This window comes from Lichenostomus cassidix, chromosome 1 (genome assembly GCF_008360975.1).
Source record: "Lichenostomus cassidix isolate B80296 chromosome 1, HeHo_3.0, whole genome shotgun sequence".
In the NCBI taxonomy this organism is placed as follows: Eukaryota; Metazoa; Chordata; class Aves; order Passeriformes; family Meliphagidae; genus Lichenostomus; species Lichenostomus cassidix.
The window spans coordinates 4692044-4710217 of NC_139479.1; the positions used below are offsets into that span (position 1 = coordinate 4692044).

Genomic DNA, 18174 nt, shown 5'->3' on the forward strand with positions numbered 1-18174 from the left:
TACTGTATCACTACAAATTTTTTATTCAGAAGCCCATCTTTAAAAAAAATGTCATTATGAACTTGTTTGGTCAAACTACAACACTTTCTAGCAGACATACAGTAAAAATGGCATGGCTCAGAATCGACCAGATCGTTCACGATCTCTTGACCGCCTCCTGTCACGCTCACGTCCTCCTCCTCCTCCTCCACCTCCACGACCGCGATCTCTGGATCTAGACCGACGTTCACGGGACCTCGACCTGGATCTATGCCTTCAAAGAAAGTTGAGACATTTTATTGTTTCATCCCAGGCAGCAATTTATTTGTAGTATCACACAGTGGAATGGGTAATTAAGAATGGCAGTGTGTCATTAGAAGGACTGGTTAATCGGCATTTGGGCTGCAAAACCTGACGTATTTACAAATTGCACAAACTTCACTGGGGACACACAGAGGCACAAGAAGTGGCTGCTCCCTGCAGTCACCTGTTACAATGGATGTGCAAACCCCAAGGAAAGGCAGTTACACTGCTGTATTTAAAGCAGGAGAAGGGGACACTTGTTTTGGCAGACGGGAATAGCTCTTAGCAACACACACCAAAAGCCTACAGCTGCTTTCAAGTCCACTCATACTAAATCAATTGCATTAATTAGCAATTACAACCCAGTTCTCTGTTGTTGTTCTCCCTATATAATTTCTACCCCCCAGGACATCACCACTGCCAAATCATCTTTCCTGCCTCTTAGATTGATGATAAATCAGGAAGGAAGCTAAAACCACCCAGAACATAGTGCTATCACAGCTACCATGAACCAGCATTATTAACTCTGAGAGTTCGAGATTTGTAACAGTGACCAAAAGTTAATATAAAAAACACACTTTATATTTTTCCTAAAGTATTCAAACATCTGAAAAATTTACTTAGCCACAAATACATGTGGCTAAGCAACACAATCTATGTTTGTCGAAGTTAAATTCATCCTCACAGATTCCAAAACACTGCCAATTAGAGACCTTTATAAGAAAAACACATTCCCAATCCCAGGCTCCTTTTGTGATTGATAGAAACCTAAAAATCTGTGCTCTACATAAAAGATCAGAAATTTTATATGCCTATCCCAAATAGCACGGTCCTAAATGCAAGCAGATTGAATCCAGCTCCAAGTGAACCATCATAGTAACAGCAGTGATAAAAGCCTCTCTGCAAGGTACCTCACTAAATGAGTAATATTTATCAAATTTTTTACCATTAAGCAAAATTACTTTTCCTTTCTCCTACTGGGAATTCCTATCAAGAAGGGTCACATTGTGAAGCTAAAAGCTCAATATAGTGACTGCCTGGTACTAACAGTGAGAAATGAATATAGGCTACAAAATTTCACCATTAACAGTTAAAAGCAAATATGGTTGGGTCCTGAGTGTAACCTATAGATATGCTTGACTGCACATAATGCTGAAAGCAGCTAATCTGATGCTGCCAAAATGCCCATTAGCTAAGCAGCCTGCATCTAACAGAGGCCATGAGCAAACATATTTGAAGAGTATAAAACAGAAGAGGCATAAAGCAACTTCTCTCAAATAATGTCCATCTGCACAGTTTGCAGTTTGGAGATCTCAACAACAGGTAGGGCCTAGTATTTAGTAACTCAGTGAATTTTCTTCTCCTTGAACCCTGCCTTCCACACCAACCTTCAGAATTCACAGCACTGCAGAGCAACAAGCACTGTATTTTTAGAGCTTTACTCCTTTGTTCTAAACTGGCCACTTGCCAGCTTGACTTGATGCCCTTTGGCATGTGCCACAAGTGCATTAGAAAAAACAAGAGGACTTGGCAGAAGTTTAAAGATTTATCTTTGGATTTTTCAGCAACTGATCCTTAAATTACTTGTTTTAATAGCGTTTAAAAAACAAACTTACTTTTTACGACGCCGCCCATACAACTCGCGCCTTAACTCTCGAGAAATGGGCTTCAAATGCATAAAGTTGCAGAAACCTCCTCGTGTACACTCTCTGAAACAGGATGCAAGAGGCAGTTAGAATTCCCAGCTCTATGCTATTTGCTTAAACCTTTATCTCCATCACCTCTAATATTAAACCCAGTAAATTGCAAGCATCATTTACTGACAGTGCCTCACTTCCACAACAAAATCCCCAAAAGATGGCAGAAGTCAAGAGGTTCACTGCAGGTCCTCCCCATTACTGTTACTCAAGTGTATGAAATGCACCCCTAAGCAACCTCCCTGCTGTGCTAACACCTCACAGGCTGTCAAGGCAAGAGGAAGGCCCTGCTTTACCCCATTTCGTATTGACGGCAGCAGGCCTCTCTGAAGTCAGTCACAGGCGAGAGCTCGGCATGGATGGGCTGCCCGTTAAACCAGCGGTTGTTCAGGTCGATCACAGCCTTTTCTGCATCTTCTTCACGGCGAAACTAAGAGCAAAATCAACATTTTCCTTACAATACACAGAAGCAACTGGAGGATATAAAAGATTCCTATCAAATCAGTTGTGCGGTATCAGAGGCTCAGGGCTAATGAAACTAGATGCTACTTCAGATTTCGTTGGACAGTCCATCAAATCAAATCAAAGGTAAATATGCCAGCTTTTCATTAACTGGGACTCAAGAGCTAATCAAAACATTGATTTTCCTCTTCATTAGGTTCTATTTGGTCTTTCAAGTGAGGAAGTTAGTCAATAGAAGATACTGTGTTTTCTTAGTACAGCTTTAAACCAAGAGAATGCTAATGAATACTTTCTGGAGCACCAACAGCCCTGATGTAATGCATTTTTTCAAACATTTAAGAGATATTTATATAAAAATATAAAGCTCTCATTCATTTAAAATGCCTTTTCACAGCTAATTTTTTTAAGACAACTATTTTTTCTGATTATGACCAACACAGTCAAGAATTTCAGGTGTAAAAATACTTTTCAGCTGAGGGAATGTACATTCAAAATATTCAAACAAACTCTCTCACACCTCCCCAACACTGTGCACACACAGTAAAATTTCTGCAGGTGACAACTTTGTACTCATTATTCAAGAGATACCAATGACTCTTGAAAGTTAAACCCAAGTGCTCCAGTTTGAGTCTTAAACCACCCAGCTACTGCCAATTATAAACTGGTTACAGACACTGGGTTTAACTGGGAAGTTAGAAAATTAATGCACCAGTTGCATATAAACCTCTCTCATACTGATGTGCTTAAAGGGCAGCATGGTGCTGAGACAGATGCCCTATTAATCATCCCAAACTGAATAGTCCAGTAGTGGAAACTGTTTATAACTATGTAAAAGGAAAAAAAGTGTTAATCTTTCTGAAAATTACAGATTTTGACTGTCAAGAAAATTTCTCAAAATTTATTAAAATTTCTTTTGGATTCCTTTCACATTTTTAGTCTTTCTACTTGAAATTGTGAAGCTGGAGAAGAGCTTACATACTGAAGAGCTTCCCTTGCAAAATCTACAAGCATACAGTAGCTTTAAAAAATCCTGAATCAATAAACACCACCCCTGCTGATTAGATGAACATCTCTTTATCCTACCTTTACGTATACATTTCCAACTAGATGATCTCCAAGGTTATCACAAACGTTCATCTCCTCAACTTCACCGTATTTCTCCTCCATTTCTGTGAAGACCTCCTAAGCACAAAGCAACCCAGCAGAAGTTTGCAGCACATTACTTGTAAGTACAGAAATACTGCATTTAACTCTAAATAAGTATAAAAGAAGACCTTCCTAAGAAAAAAATAAAAAATCACTTTTTTTTTCACATTTCTAGGTTTAAAATTAGTATTTTCTTGGCCTGTACTGTGTCCATCTGTAAGCACAGCATTACCAAGATACAATAAAAACCCATGGAAAACACACACAGCATTTACAGAATACACAGGATGCACTGAAAACACAACATAGAAACTCTGATGCTATAGGTTCAGGTACTCTGTTTCTATACAAATAATGAAGTATACTTTAAATTTATAAAACAGGAGGTTATACAATCAAAATGCTACATAATTTAAACTGCTGATTTTAAAACAAAGTCTACTTCAAACAGTCAAATTAAGGCCAAACTAACCAACAGTTACACCAGAAGTATTTTTCACACAAGGCTGTACACTTTGTATGAACACCACAGGAAGTAAGTTCTTTTTCCTGATTCTGGCTAATTGTGCTATCCACTACATCAATTTAATTTATTGGTGGTGAGAGATCCAGTAACACTTTAATGCATCTTTACATACCTCAAAGAACTCATCATAATGTTCCTGCATCTCAACATCGCTCACAGCACCTGCAAAAGTCAAAGAGTCAGATTGATTAGAGTCTGCCAGTAAGGAAAAGCAGATTTTGATCATACTACAAAACAATCTAGAGGCCGTCTGGAGCATAAGAGACACCATATAGCATGGAGCTAACTAACAGGAATATTGCAAAATAAGGATGTGTGAAGAGTTTTGAGTCCCCAAAGTATCTGTCAAAAACATTACATTGATATGATCAAAGCAAAGTAAGTTTTAATCAGAGCCAAACTTGTATGCCACAAATTTAAAGGGGAAAAGAATTACTATGAAATACACTTTAATGTATAGTCCCCCTGTCTAACTACCAACAGTTTTACCTAAACAGAAGGCAAGTGCTTTGTTTCATTTCCATACCTTATTATTATAATTTAGTATTCCTCTTCCTAAAGGCAGAATTTTATGTCCACCTCTCCAGCATATCCACTAGAATTTGAGAGCTCACAATGTAAAATAGCCCAGAATTTTTTTTTAATTTGCTCAAAATAGTCATTGAAATGACACACTTTTCTCAGTGCCCTCAGTGCTTTGCAACAGAGAGCCATTTTATAGTTTAAGTGTCACTTCATTTTTCTGTAGTCCTGCAGAACACCTTTCAGTGCAAGACAAGCCAGCCTTATATTCAGGTTAAGCTTATTTTCATGCTACAAGCTGGACTTCAAAATAAGTGCTGCTTGCCTGCTGCTACAAAACCCAACATAAGTGTGGCTTATTTTTCAAAGCATTAAAAGTATAAAAATGAGTTTCATTTATTTCTTCTAGAGCACTTTTAACAAGCTGTATACATTAAAGCATTAGATTAGCTCTTCAGCAGTTAAGTGGTTTATTAGGATGAAGCGGAGCAGTTTTACAACAAACCCTGCATTTTATGCTAGAAAAATATGCTAGTGTTTAAAATTACAGACCATACTGGTTTACTTCACTGAATGTGAAAGACAAGAAACTGAGCCAATAAAGCTGAGTTTATTCACTTTCAGTGTGCTATGAAAAGATTTTTGGCTAGTATTACCACTTGGACAAACTTTATGTTTTTCTTCAAAGGCTCTAATATTAACCAGCCACACTCTCTGGAACTGCAGTTCCTGTTCTTCCACCCAGCTCACCTCCACAGCAGGCTAAGGGGCATTTGGTTTATAGTTTAGGCTAACAATCTTTCTCTGCATTTGAGACATATTTGCTTTTATGAAATTTCTTCTCCCCCATGGTTATAGCAAATTAAGGAATATCAAACATTAAACCAGTAATTCTAGGCAGTTTAATACTTAACTATATTCCCATGGTTCTGCCAACACCACTGATAACAGCTTGCTAACACCTAAGGATTTTTTTGTTTTGTTTTTAAAGTTATAAAGACAGAGGCTCTGAGAGCCACACTGGGAATAACTACTTTTTACCAAATGGACAAGTGCTAAAAACTATTTTTTTTGGTCAAATTAGGAGATCACAGGCAACAGTTAGTTAATGACTACTTCAATGACCTTCTAAAGTGGGAAGCATACATATGCACAGGCTTTATAAACATCCATATTTCAGGGCTACTGGTATGTGAACCATGAGAAGCCCAATTACTAGTTAAAATACTCAGGAAAACTATTGCTGTTCCAAACTAAGGTTAATCCTCTACGACGGCAATAGAAAGGAAGACAGTTAAGCAACAACGACAAGGCATTAAATGGCTACCCAAGTTATCCATTTAAAATACATGCAATACTTAAGTAGGGACAAATATCAAAAACCAAGGAGCCAGGAGTTTCAGCAAACCTACTGCTTGCAGAGCTCCAGCTCTACCCCAGGAGGTACAGTCAGGCTCTGGCACACAGCTACTCGCTTGTCACGACAAACTAGAGTTGGATACCAGCATTTACAACACTGGAGAATCTGTGCAGGACTCTTGCAGCTGTAAATCTAAACAGCTCCACAGACCAAAGTGCTGTAAACTCTTGTGCAAATTAGTTACCAGCGCATTGAGAGTTTAAGAAGAGGGTGGGAACACCCAACTGGGAATGTTTTGGTCTACTGAAACAGCATTAACTACTAAGCATCTGCAAGGAGAGAGCCTACGGAACCAATGGAACCATTTAAGCATCTAGACAAAATGACACACAGCTCATTTCATGGCCAGCTTGATTGTGTGACAAAAACACCAATTATGTGATTGAGCCATTATTACTTTTAGAAGCATGAGAGACAGTGCTGACTTTTAAGTTAGTGGCTGATTTCACAAAGCACTTCTAATCAAATGCTGGTAACTAATCTGAACTAGTCTATAAACCAACAGTCAAAAAAAAAAAAAAAAAGGATAGCCAAACAAAGCTTTATTACCACACAGTCAATACTCACTTCAACAAGAAATATTAGTTAGAAAAGAACACCGATCCTTTTTTGGTTCTAAAACTGTTTTTTTTTCTTAAATCTTATTCTAATTTTGATGGTTCAATTACAATGATATATCAGTAATCGCCGATCAACAATCCTGGGCATTAACTGCTGCCAGTCTCACAGGAGATGTGTTTGCTTATGCCCATTTGTATCTCAGGAGGAGTCATTAAATTACTTCATGACCATACCCAAATGCCTTCCCCTCCTCAAAAGTACTTTTAAAAGTACTTTTTGTTAGGCAAATATGCCATTTGGCTTTGGAATTTGAATTTTCAAAGCATGGAAAGAATTTTAAGCATGCACCCATCCAAAAAGGACAGCTGCCAGAAGGGAAGCGTTAGTCAGTCTTGGTGTATTCTTCCAAAGTGCACTCCCTAAGTGGAAGCTGCATTAACCTATGACAAATTTATGCATGCAGTCTGAAAAGTTTCAAATTCAAGTTCTCTTAACATTTACAAAGCAGGACATTTGTTCTGGATGAAGTCAATGTGTCATTGTCCTGCTCTTTTCGACAGTGGAACCTAATGGATAGCACAAAACATACAGAAAACCACTCGTAGGATGCAGGCAACTGGCAGGGAAAAAGGTGACAGGAAGAAAGCAGTGCAACCGACACTGCTTCACAGGGGAAGTACAGTTTGAACCCTTTTTTGATTTAGTAGTCGGTATTCAGATTCCCCTCACAGTTTTGGGAGCAGGGAGGAAGGTAGTGGGACAAAAAAAGTTTGGGATTTTTATTCGTTTGTTTGTGTTTGAACACATGTAACAAAACGTGGTCAGTTTGATCTGTTAAAACTAAAATGGCAGACCAGCTTAAGTCGACACTGAGCTCTGACAATCAAGCCCAGGGAACCAGTGAAGGAACTTGTATGAACTTACAGCGCAAACCGTCAGCAGACTGGGAAGAGTTTTGAGGGTTACGGTAAATGTTCAAGAGGGCAATGGTCTGAAATACAAAACGCAACAACTTTATATTATGGAAAATAATTTTAACAAGAAACTGGTTTCCTTTAGGGTCGCTTTAGCCGAGTCTGTGCTGAAAGAGAGGTGGTTATTCTCTCCTAAGCAGGAGAACTTGCGTTTAGCTGGTGACCTTTCTACATCAGCCTAACACTGTAAAGTAATAGAGATCTCATGATACTCCATTATTGTATTTTAAATTTTATTTCATTCACCAGTATTACTATGCATGATTTCAAACAGCTCTGAAATAGGTGGAATCCAAACACAGCATTTGCATTACAGGCATAATTTGGGTTTGGTTTTACTTGGTGGTTTCTTAATTCCAGGAAAGGAAATAATACAATAATTAGAGTATAACATGAAATCTCCATTTTCCTAAAGAAGTTAAGATGAAAGAAAACCCAGTTTTGGGGAACTTACCGTACATCACATATATACCTATTTTTTTAATTTTTTTTTTTTTTTTTTGTTACATCAAGAATTTGAGAAATGTCTGCAGTTTAACCCTTTCAAAAGAATGCAGTGTTACTAAGCAACCAAGTTTCACTTTGCAACATCAAGGCCAATTTATGCAGTCACTGCTGCACTCGGAATTGCACACATTCCACAAATTCTTGATCTGTGCGCAAGAAGAGTTCCGTCACTTGTCCTGTTTGCAACAGCTTTATGTCAGCAGCTCAGAAGCCAACATTATTTTCTCATAATTAGGAGTGGGCTCTTTAACACCATTCTTTAAAAAAATTTCTCCAACTGTGGGACTTACAGTGTGAGCCGTCAGCCGTCTGTGCACTGTTTTGGGGGTTACGATAGATGTTTTGAATCAAGATGGTCTGCGGGGAAAAAAAATAAAAAGGGGAATTCTACTGGCTGCTGTGCATATAATAGACAATTGCAAAGAGACAACTTGTTTGCAAACAGCTAAAAGTTATATTTTATCCTTAAGACTTCCTTTTGTATTTGCAGAGTATCTTCCAAAATTGCATCCAGACCATCATATTATGAAAACAGTTTTAATTAACCACCAAGAAAGAGCTGCATTTGTCTCAACAGCTATCCTCAAAATGGGAGGTGTGAGGCACAGTAACCTAAAATGTCACACGAAGTATTCCGGAGATGCCTAAACTTTCGAGACCAGATTCACTATTGCAAGTCTAAGGCGGGGGGGAAAAATAGTGTTATGTGCACAGCAAGTCATACATAATGCCACAGTGTCCAAAATGCTACACCAGACCATAAGGGCTTTAGGCAACAGCTACATCTTGATTTGTGCATCAGGAATTTCTTGGTGGAATTTCTGTTTAAATAATATAATAGCATCATTGGTTCACATGTTTCCGATCCTTCAAATAAGGACAATATCCTTTTAGCCCTTCTGCTTTTTACTTGAAGAATTAGCCCAGGCAGACTTGAAACCTTACATTTGTACCGTTCTTCTTAAAATCAAGTTGTCTGAAAAAACAAACCATGTTTAAGTTAGTAAACTAATATTACAAAAAAAACTCCAAACGTCCATATCACTGTAAGCAGCTCAAAAATTGAAATTTGATTACTTAAAATACAAGCTCAATGTTAGTCAGTATGAATGGCAATCCCCAAGTAACTTTAGCTTAGATATTATTATTATTAGTCACAGTAAGAATTCAGAGCTTAAAGAAGTCACAGGACCAGCAATGTCACACCTACATATGCTACCCATTTAACACGTAGAAAAAATACATCTGTAAGAGCATATTTAAAATCAGACACTCATTTAATTATGGTCTAGCCATACCAACCAAAGCTTCGTGCTTCTGTGGCCCAGGTTTACACTACCTATGCTTTAGCCTACAACTGCAGAGCGCCAGAAACATGCATCTCATTAGGGTGTTTCTGCTGATTGGGGGTAATTTGATCACTCAGGATTGCGTGACCTTTCCTAACACAGCTCTTCTGTAAAGTAGCTGCACCAGCAAGAGCTGCACAAGGTTAAAACATTGTGCTGGTAACTTCCCATTAGCAAGATCTCTGTTGTTCTATTTTCTATCACAGCTGATTGTCAACCGGCACACAAATAAAGATTTCTGCAGACCCTACACACTGCCAGGCACCTCAGAGATGTTACAGCACAGCTGCCAAGTATGAGGCTGTGCAGTCCCAGACATCCCTGGATGAATGGGATGTGTCCTGCTGACCCACTTCAGCTGGCATTGCTAACCAGAGCCTAAAGCAAAGCTAAAGGCTGCACTGATTGAGGAAGCTGCAGTAGTACACAAAGTTTTATTGGGGGAAAAAAAAAAAAGATGTAAGGGTGGTGAGGTTTTTTTGTTGGGCTTTTGGGGGTTTTTTTAGCTTAAAAGACAACTACTGTGGAAGCTGTCTGCTTTAGAAATATTTTTTAGTAGCCACTGACCTAAATTCAGCTCTCTAAATAACCAATTGCACTTCAACATGAGCTCCATGTAGGTCAGCAACACAAGATAGTTTTGAAAATGGACAACACTCATTTTGAAATAAAATGTTTGCATTAAAAATTGTTCAATTCCCAGAAGCAGTGTTTTTGTAGCTGAAGTACCAGCACAAGTCCCTATCCATCAGTAACCCTGATATTCTCCCCTAGAAGTCCCTCTGCCCACTCGCAGTTTAACTTGATAGCTTTGAACTATGGATAGTAATCACCTCCCAAATTTCTCCCCAAACCAGCATCAGCCCACATTTCTCATCAATTCTGCTAGAAAGCTGATTAAATGAACTTGCAGAAGACTCTTTTATGTGAACTTTAGTTAAAACCACTGCAGTTAAAAATGCAGTAACTTTCAAAGGCTTTATTGCTCATGTACAAAATTCCCAAAGAAATTCATCTGTGTACCTTGACAATCAGCATTGATAGAAAGAGGACAAACATACATTTCTCCAGGAATGTAATCTATGAGTAATATGCAGCTCACAATAATAACAATAATGAAAACCCTGTCACTCCCTGCACCTTTTTAAATTTATTTTTATCTGGCAGACATGCAGTCACATATGATGTCTCTAACAATATTCACTGAGCCAAAGATTAAATAATCTATCATGTCAATTGACAATTCACCCTCAGCAACCAGGCAAGTTGTTTTCAATAAACAATTTATTTCTTCCACATTCAAAGGAAGTATGCAAGTCACTCTTGAAACTTAAGAGCCTGGGTCAGAGAGCAAATGTAATGATAGATGAGTTACTTTTATCCATTAATTAGCTTTCTTCTGTTATATGCATAAAAGATTAAAGTTCCCACCTTTGGGACAGGTGGAATGCGCTGCCACTGTCTGTGATTTAAAACATCTGGGATGGTTTAAGTGCCTGAACACCACTGAGAGGGCACACTCACCTGAAAGTTAGCACTGGTTGGTCTCTACTACAGGCAAGCTTACAACAGCATCGCTTCCTGCAGCCATTAAGGGTGACAGGAGATAATTAGAAATGCTGGGAGAAGTAAATGGAATACCCCAAAAAAAGCAAAGACCCAGATAAACTGGGGCCAAAACTGAACTAATTAATCTGGAGCTTGGTAATTATCCACTTGTATCTGAGAATCTACGTTTTAAAGAAGCCAGAATACACTTCCACAAGAAAGAGAAAAAAGGGGAAACAAACCTGGCTAAATGTTGGTTTGTTGTGCAACCGAGAACATCTGTCTCCATGGCGACATGCTCCAATTTTGAAATAAAATGAACAGTTGACTCTGCAAGAAAAAAATTAATAAAGTAGTTACCTACTGGAACAGAAAACATTAATTTTCAAAAAAGCATATGCCCTAAATGTCTTTATCTTGATGTGGAGAAGTAACACAGAAAAAAAATTCCACATCAAAACTGTACAGGAAACCATTACAACAAACCTGTCCATGTTCATTCTTTTTACCCCTAATTTACAGCCAGTATCTGACCAATTTCCCTTAAAGTGGTTTCACAATCCACCACACAGAGGTGATCTCTTGTTTTACTCTTCCGCTTCTCCATTCTTGTCTTTACATCAGTTTCAGTGGGTGATGGGATGGAAAATAACGAGAAAAACGGTCTGAAAATTACACTGCAAGCTCTGTGGCTGAGTTCATGCAGCCCCTGGTCCAGGCAAGAAAACCTGCTTCAAAGCTGACACAGTTGCACCTCTCTCATGTTTTAAAAGCCACCTGTTTAAGTTATATTCTATGGGTAACTCAGGCTGCTGCCAACACAGTATTAGAAATAATTCAGGGAAGAGAAAATCATGGTACAGAGACAATACACATAAGCAAAATAAATTCACTCAATTAAGCCATTTCCATGAATATAGTTAATGATTTTAAGAGTAAGCAGCTTTTTTTTTTTTAAACCACAAGCTTTTCTTGAATTATCCATCTCATGACACCTTGAAAACGATCCTGGTTTAGAAATGTTACTAAAACTTCCACAAAAAGGTGTAATTCACATAGAATGATGAAGAAAACCACAAGGAGTTTAGTTACCTTGACAGGGAAATGCAAAATTCTGAAGGGCAAGAAAACTATTATGGGCTATATATGGGTAAGTGAAATACTAGAATTCTCCTGGAAGAAAAATTAATATTCCCATAATTAACACCAATTCTTTCCATAATCCTGTGTAACCAACATCATCAGCTCACGGAGGGGAGAATTATTAAAGTACTAAAGCACATCTGATCTCTAGCAAAGCATTCTACTGTAAAATTGCAACATGCTCACTCTTCATTATGTTTTTGAAAACAAACACTTAGCATTATGAAATACTTACTGTCTTTTCTGAACTCTAACCTGAAATAAAAAGAAATACCTAACTACAAAATTTCCAATAGTGCCTCCAACTTCAGCACCTTCTGGAACGTTCCGTTTGCTTTTTTTAACAGAAAACAAGAGCTGCACAGGAATTTCATGCCTGATTAAAACTCTGAAACTGTAATGCATTAAATTCCTATGTATCTCCTTTGTGTGAAAGGATGCTACAGTAACAGAGCTCAAAAGAGAGGCTGCCGACACTGCTTTCCTGGAATGGCAGCACTACAGAGCAGAGCAGAAGCCCCACGGCCAGGGGCTGACAAGAGTAATTTAGTCCAGCAGCACATCGATGCCCCCTTTTCATTTTTACGAGTGGAAAAACACGCCGGTTTGGTCAGGCCGATGGTGACCAAATTTTCGTTAGGAGGGTTTTGTGTGTGTGCTTCCAACAACCAGAGAAACTAGAGGCGTTCCCGGACGCGTGGAAGGCTGCAGGCAGAAGCCTGTAGGATCAGGATGCAGCAGTCGGGGAAATCCTCCGCACCCTGGGGAGGGGGGAGAAATAACCAGTCGCTGTCCTTGCAGCAGAGCGGAAGCTCTCGGGCTGCTGCGAGGCTCAGGGACACGAACAAAAGGGGAACAGGAGGAGGAGGAGGCGCTTTCTGGCAGGAGGCGGCGGGAAGCTCCGGCACCCAGCGGCCCCGACAGGAAGGCGCAGCCGCGGGGGGAAGGGGGGAGGGCGGAGGGAGGCCGGGGGAGGGCGGCAGCGCGCCACGAGGCGCGGGCACACCCTCATGGCGGCCGGGGGAGGGGAGGGGAGGGAAGGGGTGGGAGAGGAGGCAGAGGAGGAGGAAGGGAAGGGAGAAGGGGGGAAGTGCCCGAGAACGGCCCCGGCCCGAGAGGGGGAAGGGGGGGAGAGGGAAGCGCGTGGGCGGGGCCGCCGGGCGCGCGCGCGGGAACGCGCGAGACCCACGCGCCGTCGGGCGCGCGCGCGCGCGCTCCGGGGAGGGGGGGAGGGGAAGGGCCTGAGGGAGGCGGTGGGGTGGGGGAAGGGGAACGGGGAGCGCGGGCGCCTCTCGCTTCCCTCGGCCCGCCGCGGTCCGGCGGGATGGGAAAGGCGGGGGACGCGGGCCCGGCGGCGCCCCCGAGGCGGGAGCGGAGGGAACGGGCCGGGGGTCCCCCCACGGGCAAGGAGGGGCGGGGAGAAGGGAGGCAGGGCTGACCGCCGCGATCGGAAAAGGCCGCGTCCCCGCGCAACCCGCTACGGGCCTCCGGCCTCCCCTCGAGCTTCCCCCCTCCCTCCCGGGGGTGCCGCAGCCGCGGGAGCGGCGCGGGAAGCGGGGGATTGGGGCCACTCACTTGTCCTTCTCGGTGCCGAAGATGGAGGCCAGGTACTCCGCCATCTCCCACCGCCCGCCCGCCCGCCGGACCGCCCCGGCCCCGGCGCCGCCGCCGCGTCACAGCGACCGCGCCGGAAACGCCGCGCTGGGGGAAGGAGGGGCGGGGGGGAGAGGAGGCGGGGCGCGCGCCCCACGCGGGGTCGCCGCGGCGCGCGCGCAGGGGCGGCGGGGCGGGGCTTGGGGACGCCGCGCTGCGGGACGGGAGCGGAACGGCGGAGCCGCGGGTTCGAGTCCCGCCCCCGCCACGGGCTGAGGGGATGGGGCTGCTCCGGGGAGCGAGGGTTCCAAGTGCTGGGATAAAGGGATTCGCTCACAGGCGGGGAGTGCGCTGTCTGAAGGGGTTTACAGTTTAGAAAAAAATTTAAAACATGCACCTGAACCAAAAGAGTGGAAGGTAGAACCGAATTCTTTCTGAACGTCGTTTTTGGGGGTTTCACGGAATTCTGGGCCAAAAGCTGCAAGTCTGAACGCAGTGAATTGAATTTTCTGCAATGGACTAGCAATGCATGCAGAAACTTCCAACGCTGTGCATCGCTGAAAAGCACATCAGGAAATAAACTTAGTTGTTCTGCTGATTCAGAAAGCAAGACTGAGCGCTCAGTGTGTGACTAGTAAGATTCATCTCAGATATTTTGCAATTCCCTGAAGCAACAACAAATGTACCTCACAGAGCTCCAGCCCCAGCTGGAGTCCAGAGCACCGTTCATAGAATTTTGGAATGGTTTGGGTTGCAAGGGACCTTAAAGATCATCTCATTCCACACCCTTGCCATGCACAGGGACATAGTCCACTGGACCAGCTTCCCCATCCAAGCTGACACCTCTTGAAATTCCTGCTTTTGCTTTGAGCTGTGACCTCCTCAGGACAGGGACAGTCCTCTTGGTACTGCTCCATGCCCTGCCATGTGCCTTCTGTGCTCTTTAGGGATGTAAAGCTCACCTGCTCCTCCCTGCTCCTTCCAGCAAACTTGATTTTTGCTTTAATGTTTTTGTTAAAGCCATCAGCTGAAATATATCAAAATACATTTTCTCTGGGGAATCAAAATAATATTTGAAACACTCTGGGTTGTGTGGTGGTGTGAGTCAGGGGATCTCTGCCTGGCATGATAACAGGAGCCAGTCTTTTCCCATTTTTTTATAGTTTCTTCTTTTTACACCTATCTATAAATCTCAGGTGAGTGACTCACTGCAGGTTACTCCTGCCCCAATTTGCGTAGATCTATCTGGATAAATGCTGCCACAACCCCTCCTCTGTTTTGCTCTGCCTCCTTAAGTCCCAGTGTCATCACTGGGTATCAACTGAGGACAAAATGGGGACACCCGGATCTGGTTTGGAGATAAAAGGGCTGAGAGGAGAAAAAAGGAGGAAAGCAGCTGGTTTTAAGAAAGGCAGAGCTAGGAGGAAAGGCAGAAAAAAATTATTCTGGAGAAAAGAAAGCGGTGCTTGGATACGGAAAAAAAGATTGAAACAAGCACAGAAACACATCCAGGGGGTCAGTACATGGAGTACTTAATGCATTCAATGGAAAATAGCACTTTCTTGTTGCCAGTGCCCAGAACTCTGTGCTAAAGAGGCACCTGGAGTTCCAGGCCAGTGCACAGGACTTGGTTTCTCAGGTTAAAGGGATTTTGCTAACAGTGCATAGGCAGGGATAATTACTGACCCACAACCAGCAAGCCCTTTGAACAATTTTTCCAGCTCTCTGCTTGACATGTCTTGGAACAAGGCACAACTGTGAGGAAAGAGAACCAATTTAAGATGTCAAAAAATTAATCATAGACGGCAGCCTGTGTACATTAGAACAGAGCTGTAGCTGGTAATCTCATCCAATCTACTTGTGTGCCTATACTTCACTAATCACCATGGTTATATAAGCAGATTTTTGATAAGATCCTTAATTATAGCAAGCCCAGGAAAGGCTGCACAGCAGAGAGAAGGGTGAGGGCTTTGGAGCCATATCTTCCATATGGGTCTGGGAGAGGACCGACTGGCTTTGTTTCATCTCTTGGGGCAGCATGGCCTGGCATGAAGGACTCTGCCACCAAGCACATGGGGACAGAGCCTCTCTGAGGCACCCAGGTCACCCACAGCTGAGCCCTGAGCACCAGCAGTGCTGTGAGGACACTGCTCTGATGGCTGAAGGTGAATTGAGCCAGTCTGGTACCAGGGGAAGCTGGTTGGGTTGGATGAGCAGCAGGGAAGAGGAGAGGAAATGCTGAGTCAGAGCCCTGGAGAAGCAGCACTGCAGACACTGCAGAGCATGGCTGAGAAATTTGTGTGTCTTATGGAAGTTTTTCCTTGGAGAGGTTTTGAGATCCAACCCTTGATTAGGAACACTGCTGGTTTATTAACTGTTGCTATTAGAGTGAGCTTTACAATTGCAAGCCAGGAAAATTAATAAAGTTGCAGGGCTTTTAAGTTCAACACAATATTTGATGTGATTAGAACTTTCATCCAGCAAGCTGCTGTGCAGTCTGGGGTCAAGACCATCATTATGGCAGTTGCTTTTTGTAAAAAGCCTTCTCTCCATTCCCAGAGGACCTCACAAGCTAGGCAAAAACACCATCCTCCCCCTTAACAGAGGAGACACAGAGAACAGGTGATTTTCCTAACATCAAGGTGGACAGGAGATGAGCAGAATCAGGATAAGAATTTAGGAATAGCCTTCTTGGTTCAGATGGAGGGTTCACCAGGCTGCACATGCAGTCTCCTCACTCACACACGAGGCAGCAGGACCTCTTAGCTGGCAGTGAGGGCGGAGTGCCCTGGCAGGGAACAGAAAAGGGAATATTCTGCACTCAGTGGTGAGCACTGGTGTGTTTGTGGCCTCCTTCATGCCTCAGTGCACAAGTAACATCTGGTGCCCACAGCTGCAGCTTCACTTCTGGCTCCTCCAGAACCACTTCTGGAGGTCTGATTTTTTGCACCCCATTGTTTACACTCTCCTTATCTGGGTGGAAATCTGTTTTCTCCCTGTCCTGCCTCCCCATAGCCCTCCAGCACCCTTTGCTAGGCAGGAATTCCAGGTTTTGTTCAGGATCTGTGCTAGCCTGGCCCAGAAGAGATGTCAGTAGAGACTGTAGCAGTACCAGCCTGGAAGGAGAGCTCTGAAGCCAGGAAGGTGTTGTTTCAAGGTCAGCCACATCCCTTGCCCTCTCTCTGTGTTAATCCCCAAATGTGGGTAATTGGGCAGTGTCACTGTGCTGTGGCCATGGGGGGATGGCATCCCTGTTCACCAGGAAAAGAAGAAGAAAAATCTCTTTTCTTCTGCTTTCAGTGCCTGCCCTGTGAGTGTAATCCTAGCTCTCCTGTCTCAGACCTCCTTGGCCAGCCTTCTGAAGTGCTGTCCCAGGGCTGTCCCTGACCCATCTCCACACTCCAAGGGCCAAAAGAGTTCACTGGAAAATAATCCAAGTGCATCTGATAAGCAAACCCAGCTGCTCCTTTGAGGGACATTCCTCTCTGCGCTGTCCTGGGCAGTTGGATGGAGCATTTTGTGGGAGCAGCTGATGTCTTTTGACCTTTCTAAGCACTCTTGGAAAAATTCTCCAGGTGTTACTTGCTTGCTGCCCTCAGGTGCTCAGTGGCACTCAGAGGACCAAGAAGACACCAAGGCAGTGAAAGGAGAGGGTTTGGTGGAAATCTTATTATATCTTTCTTCTGATGATTTTTATGGTGCCCCTGAGCCCACGCAAACTCTTTGCATAGGAAAGGAACTTGCAGATGTGCTGTGCCCGTCCTGTAATGATGTTTATTTTCTGCCTGCCTTCATTTGGTTGTGGTTTCCTGGTGCAGCAGGACCTTGGCTCACATGAGCCCAGCCCGGGTGCAAGGGGCAGCTTTCCCTCCACCCCTCCCCGTGCTTATTTTGTTCCATCTCTCACACTTGCCTGACTGCATCGTGAGTGCCTTGAACTGGCTCAAAGGGCCAAGTTAATAAGCTGAATCATTTTATCTTGCAATCAGAACGGGGAAATGAAGTCGCACTGCACAGATGGAAGCACACAGCAGGAGGAGGGAGGGAAGTCAGGAAGGATGGGGTAGAAGGAAAAAGACAGAAGGTTTCTCCCTCTCTGGAGCAGCTCAAGCCCATCATGGGACTGTACCCTCACAGTGGAGCTTTTACATCAGCAAATATTAGGTCTAAAAATAGAAGGTGTTTCTGCCAGAGAACCAGAGCAGGGTTATCAGAGAAAGTTGTTGTAGGAGGGGGGGGAAACCTCCTGCACATTCCCTTTGCTGTCTGCAGTTAAACTCTGCTCACAGCTCCACATTCACAAAAAAAAAGTATCGTGCCAGACTTATCCTGAAATATGTTTACAGAAAATAAATTGTTTAGGAAGAGAGCCCAGTCAGAACAGCCTGAGTAGTCAGAACAGTCAGCAAGGCAAGGTACAGCCCACCTACACCAGGGTTCTTGC

At 43.1% G+C, this 18174-nt stretch overlaps 1 protein-coding gene across 6 annotated transcripts; it reads right to left on the minus strand.

Moving 5' to 3' along the window:
• U2AF1 (U2 small nuclear RNA auxiliary factor 1) lies at positions 1-13875 on the minus strand. 6 transcript variants are annotated; one of them, XM_085045237.1, is made up of 10 exons: positions 13713-13851; positions 11237-11324; positions 10971-11027; positions 9043-9073; positions 8388-8454; positions 4226-4275; positions 3525-3623; positions 2276-2409; positions 1899-1991; positions 1-253 (listed from the first exon to the last, which is right to left on the minus strand). In XM_085045237.1, exons 2-10 carry the CDS (start codon positions 11281-11283, stop codon positions 118-120), a joined length of 714 nt encoding a protein of 237 aa, XP_084901363.1. In that variant the 5' UTR covers positions 11284-11324; positions 13713-13851; the 3' UTR covers positions 1-117. The 6 variants fall into 6 exon arrangements, with proteins under 6 accessions (XP_084901363.1, XP_084901441.1, XP_084901231.1 ...); XM_085045315.1 differs by lacking the exon at positions 13713-13851 and adding an exon at positions 12373-12511; XM_085045105.1 differs by lacking the exons at positions 8388-8454; positions 9043-9073; positions 10971-11027 and adding exons at positions 7541-7607; positions 12373-12898 and having other exon boundaries at positions 13713-13838.
• Between the last annotated feature and the right edge of the window lie 4299 nt (positions 13876-18174).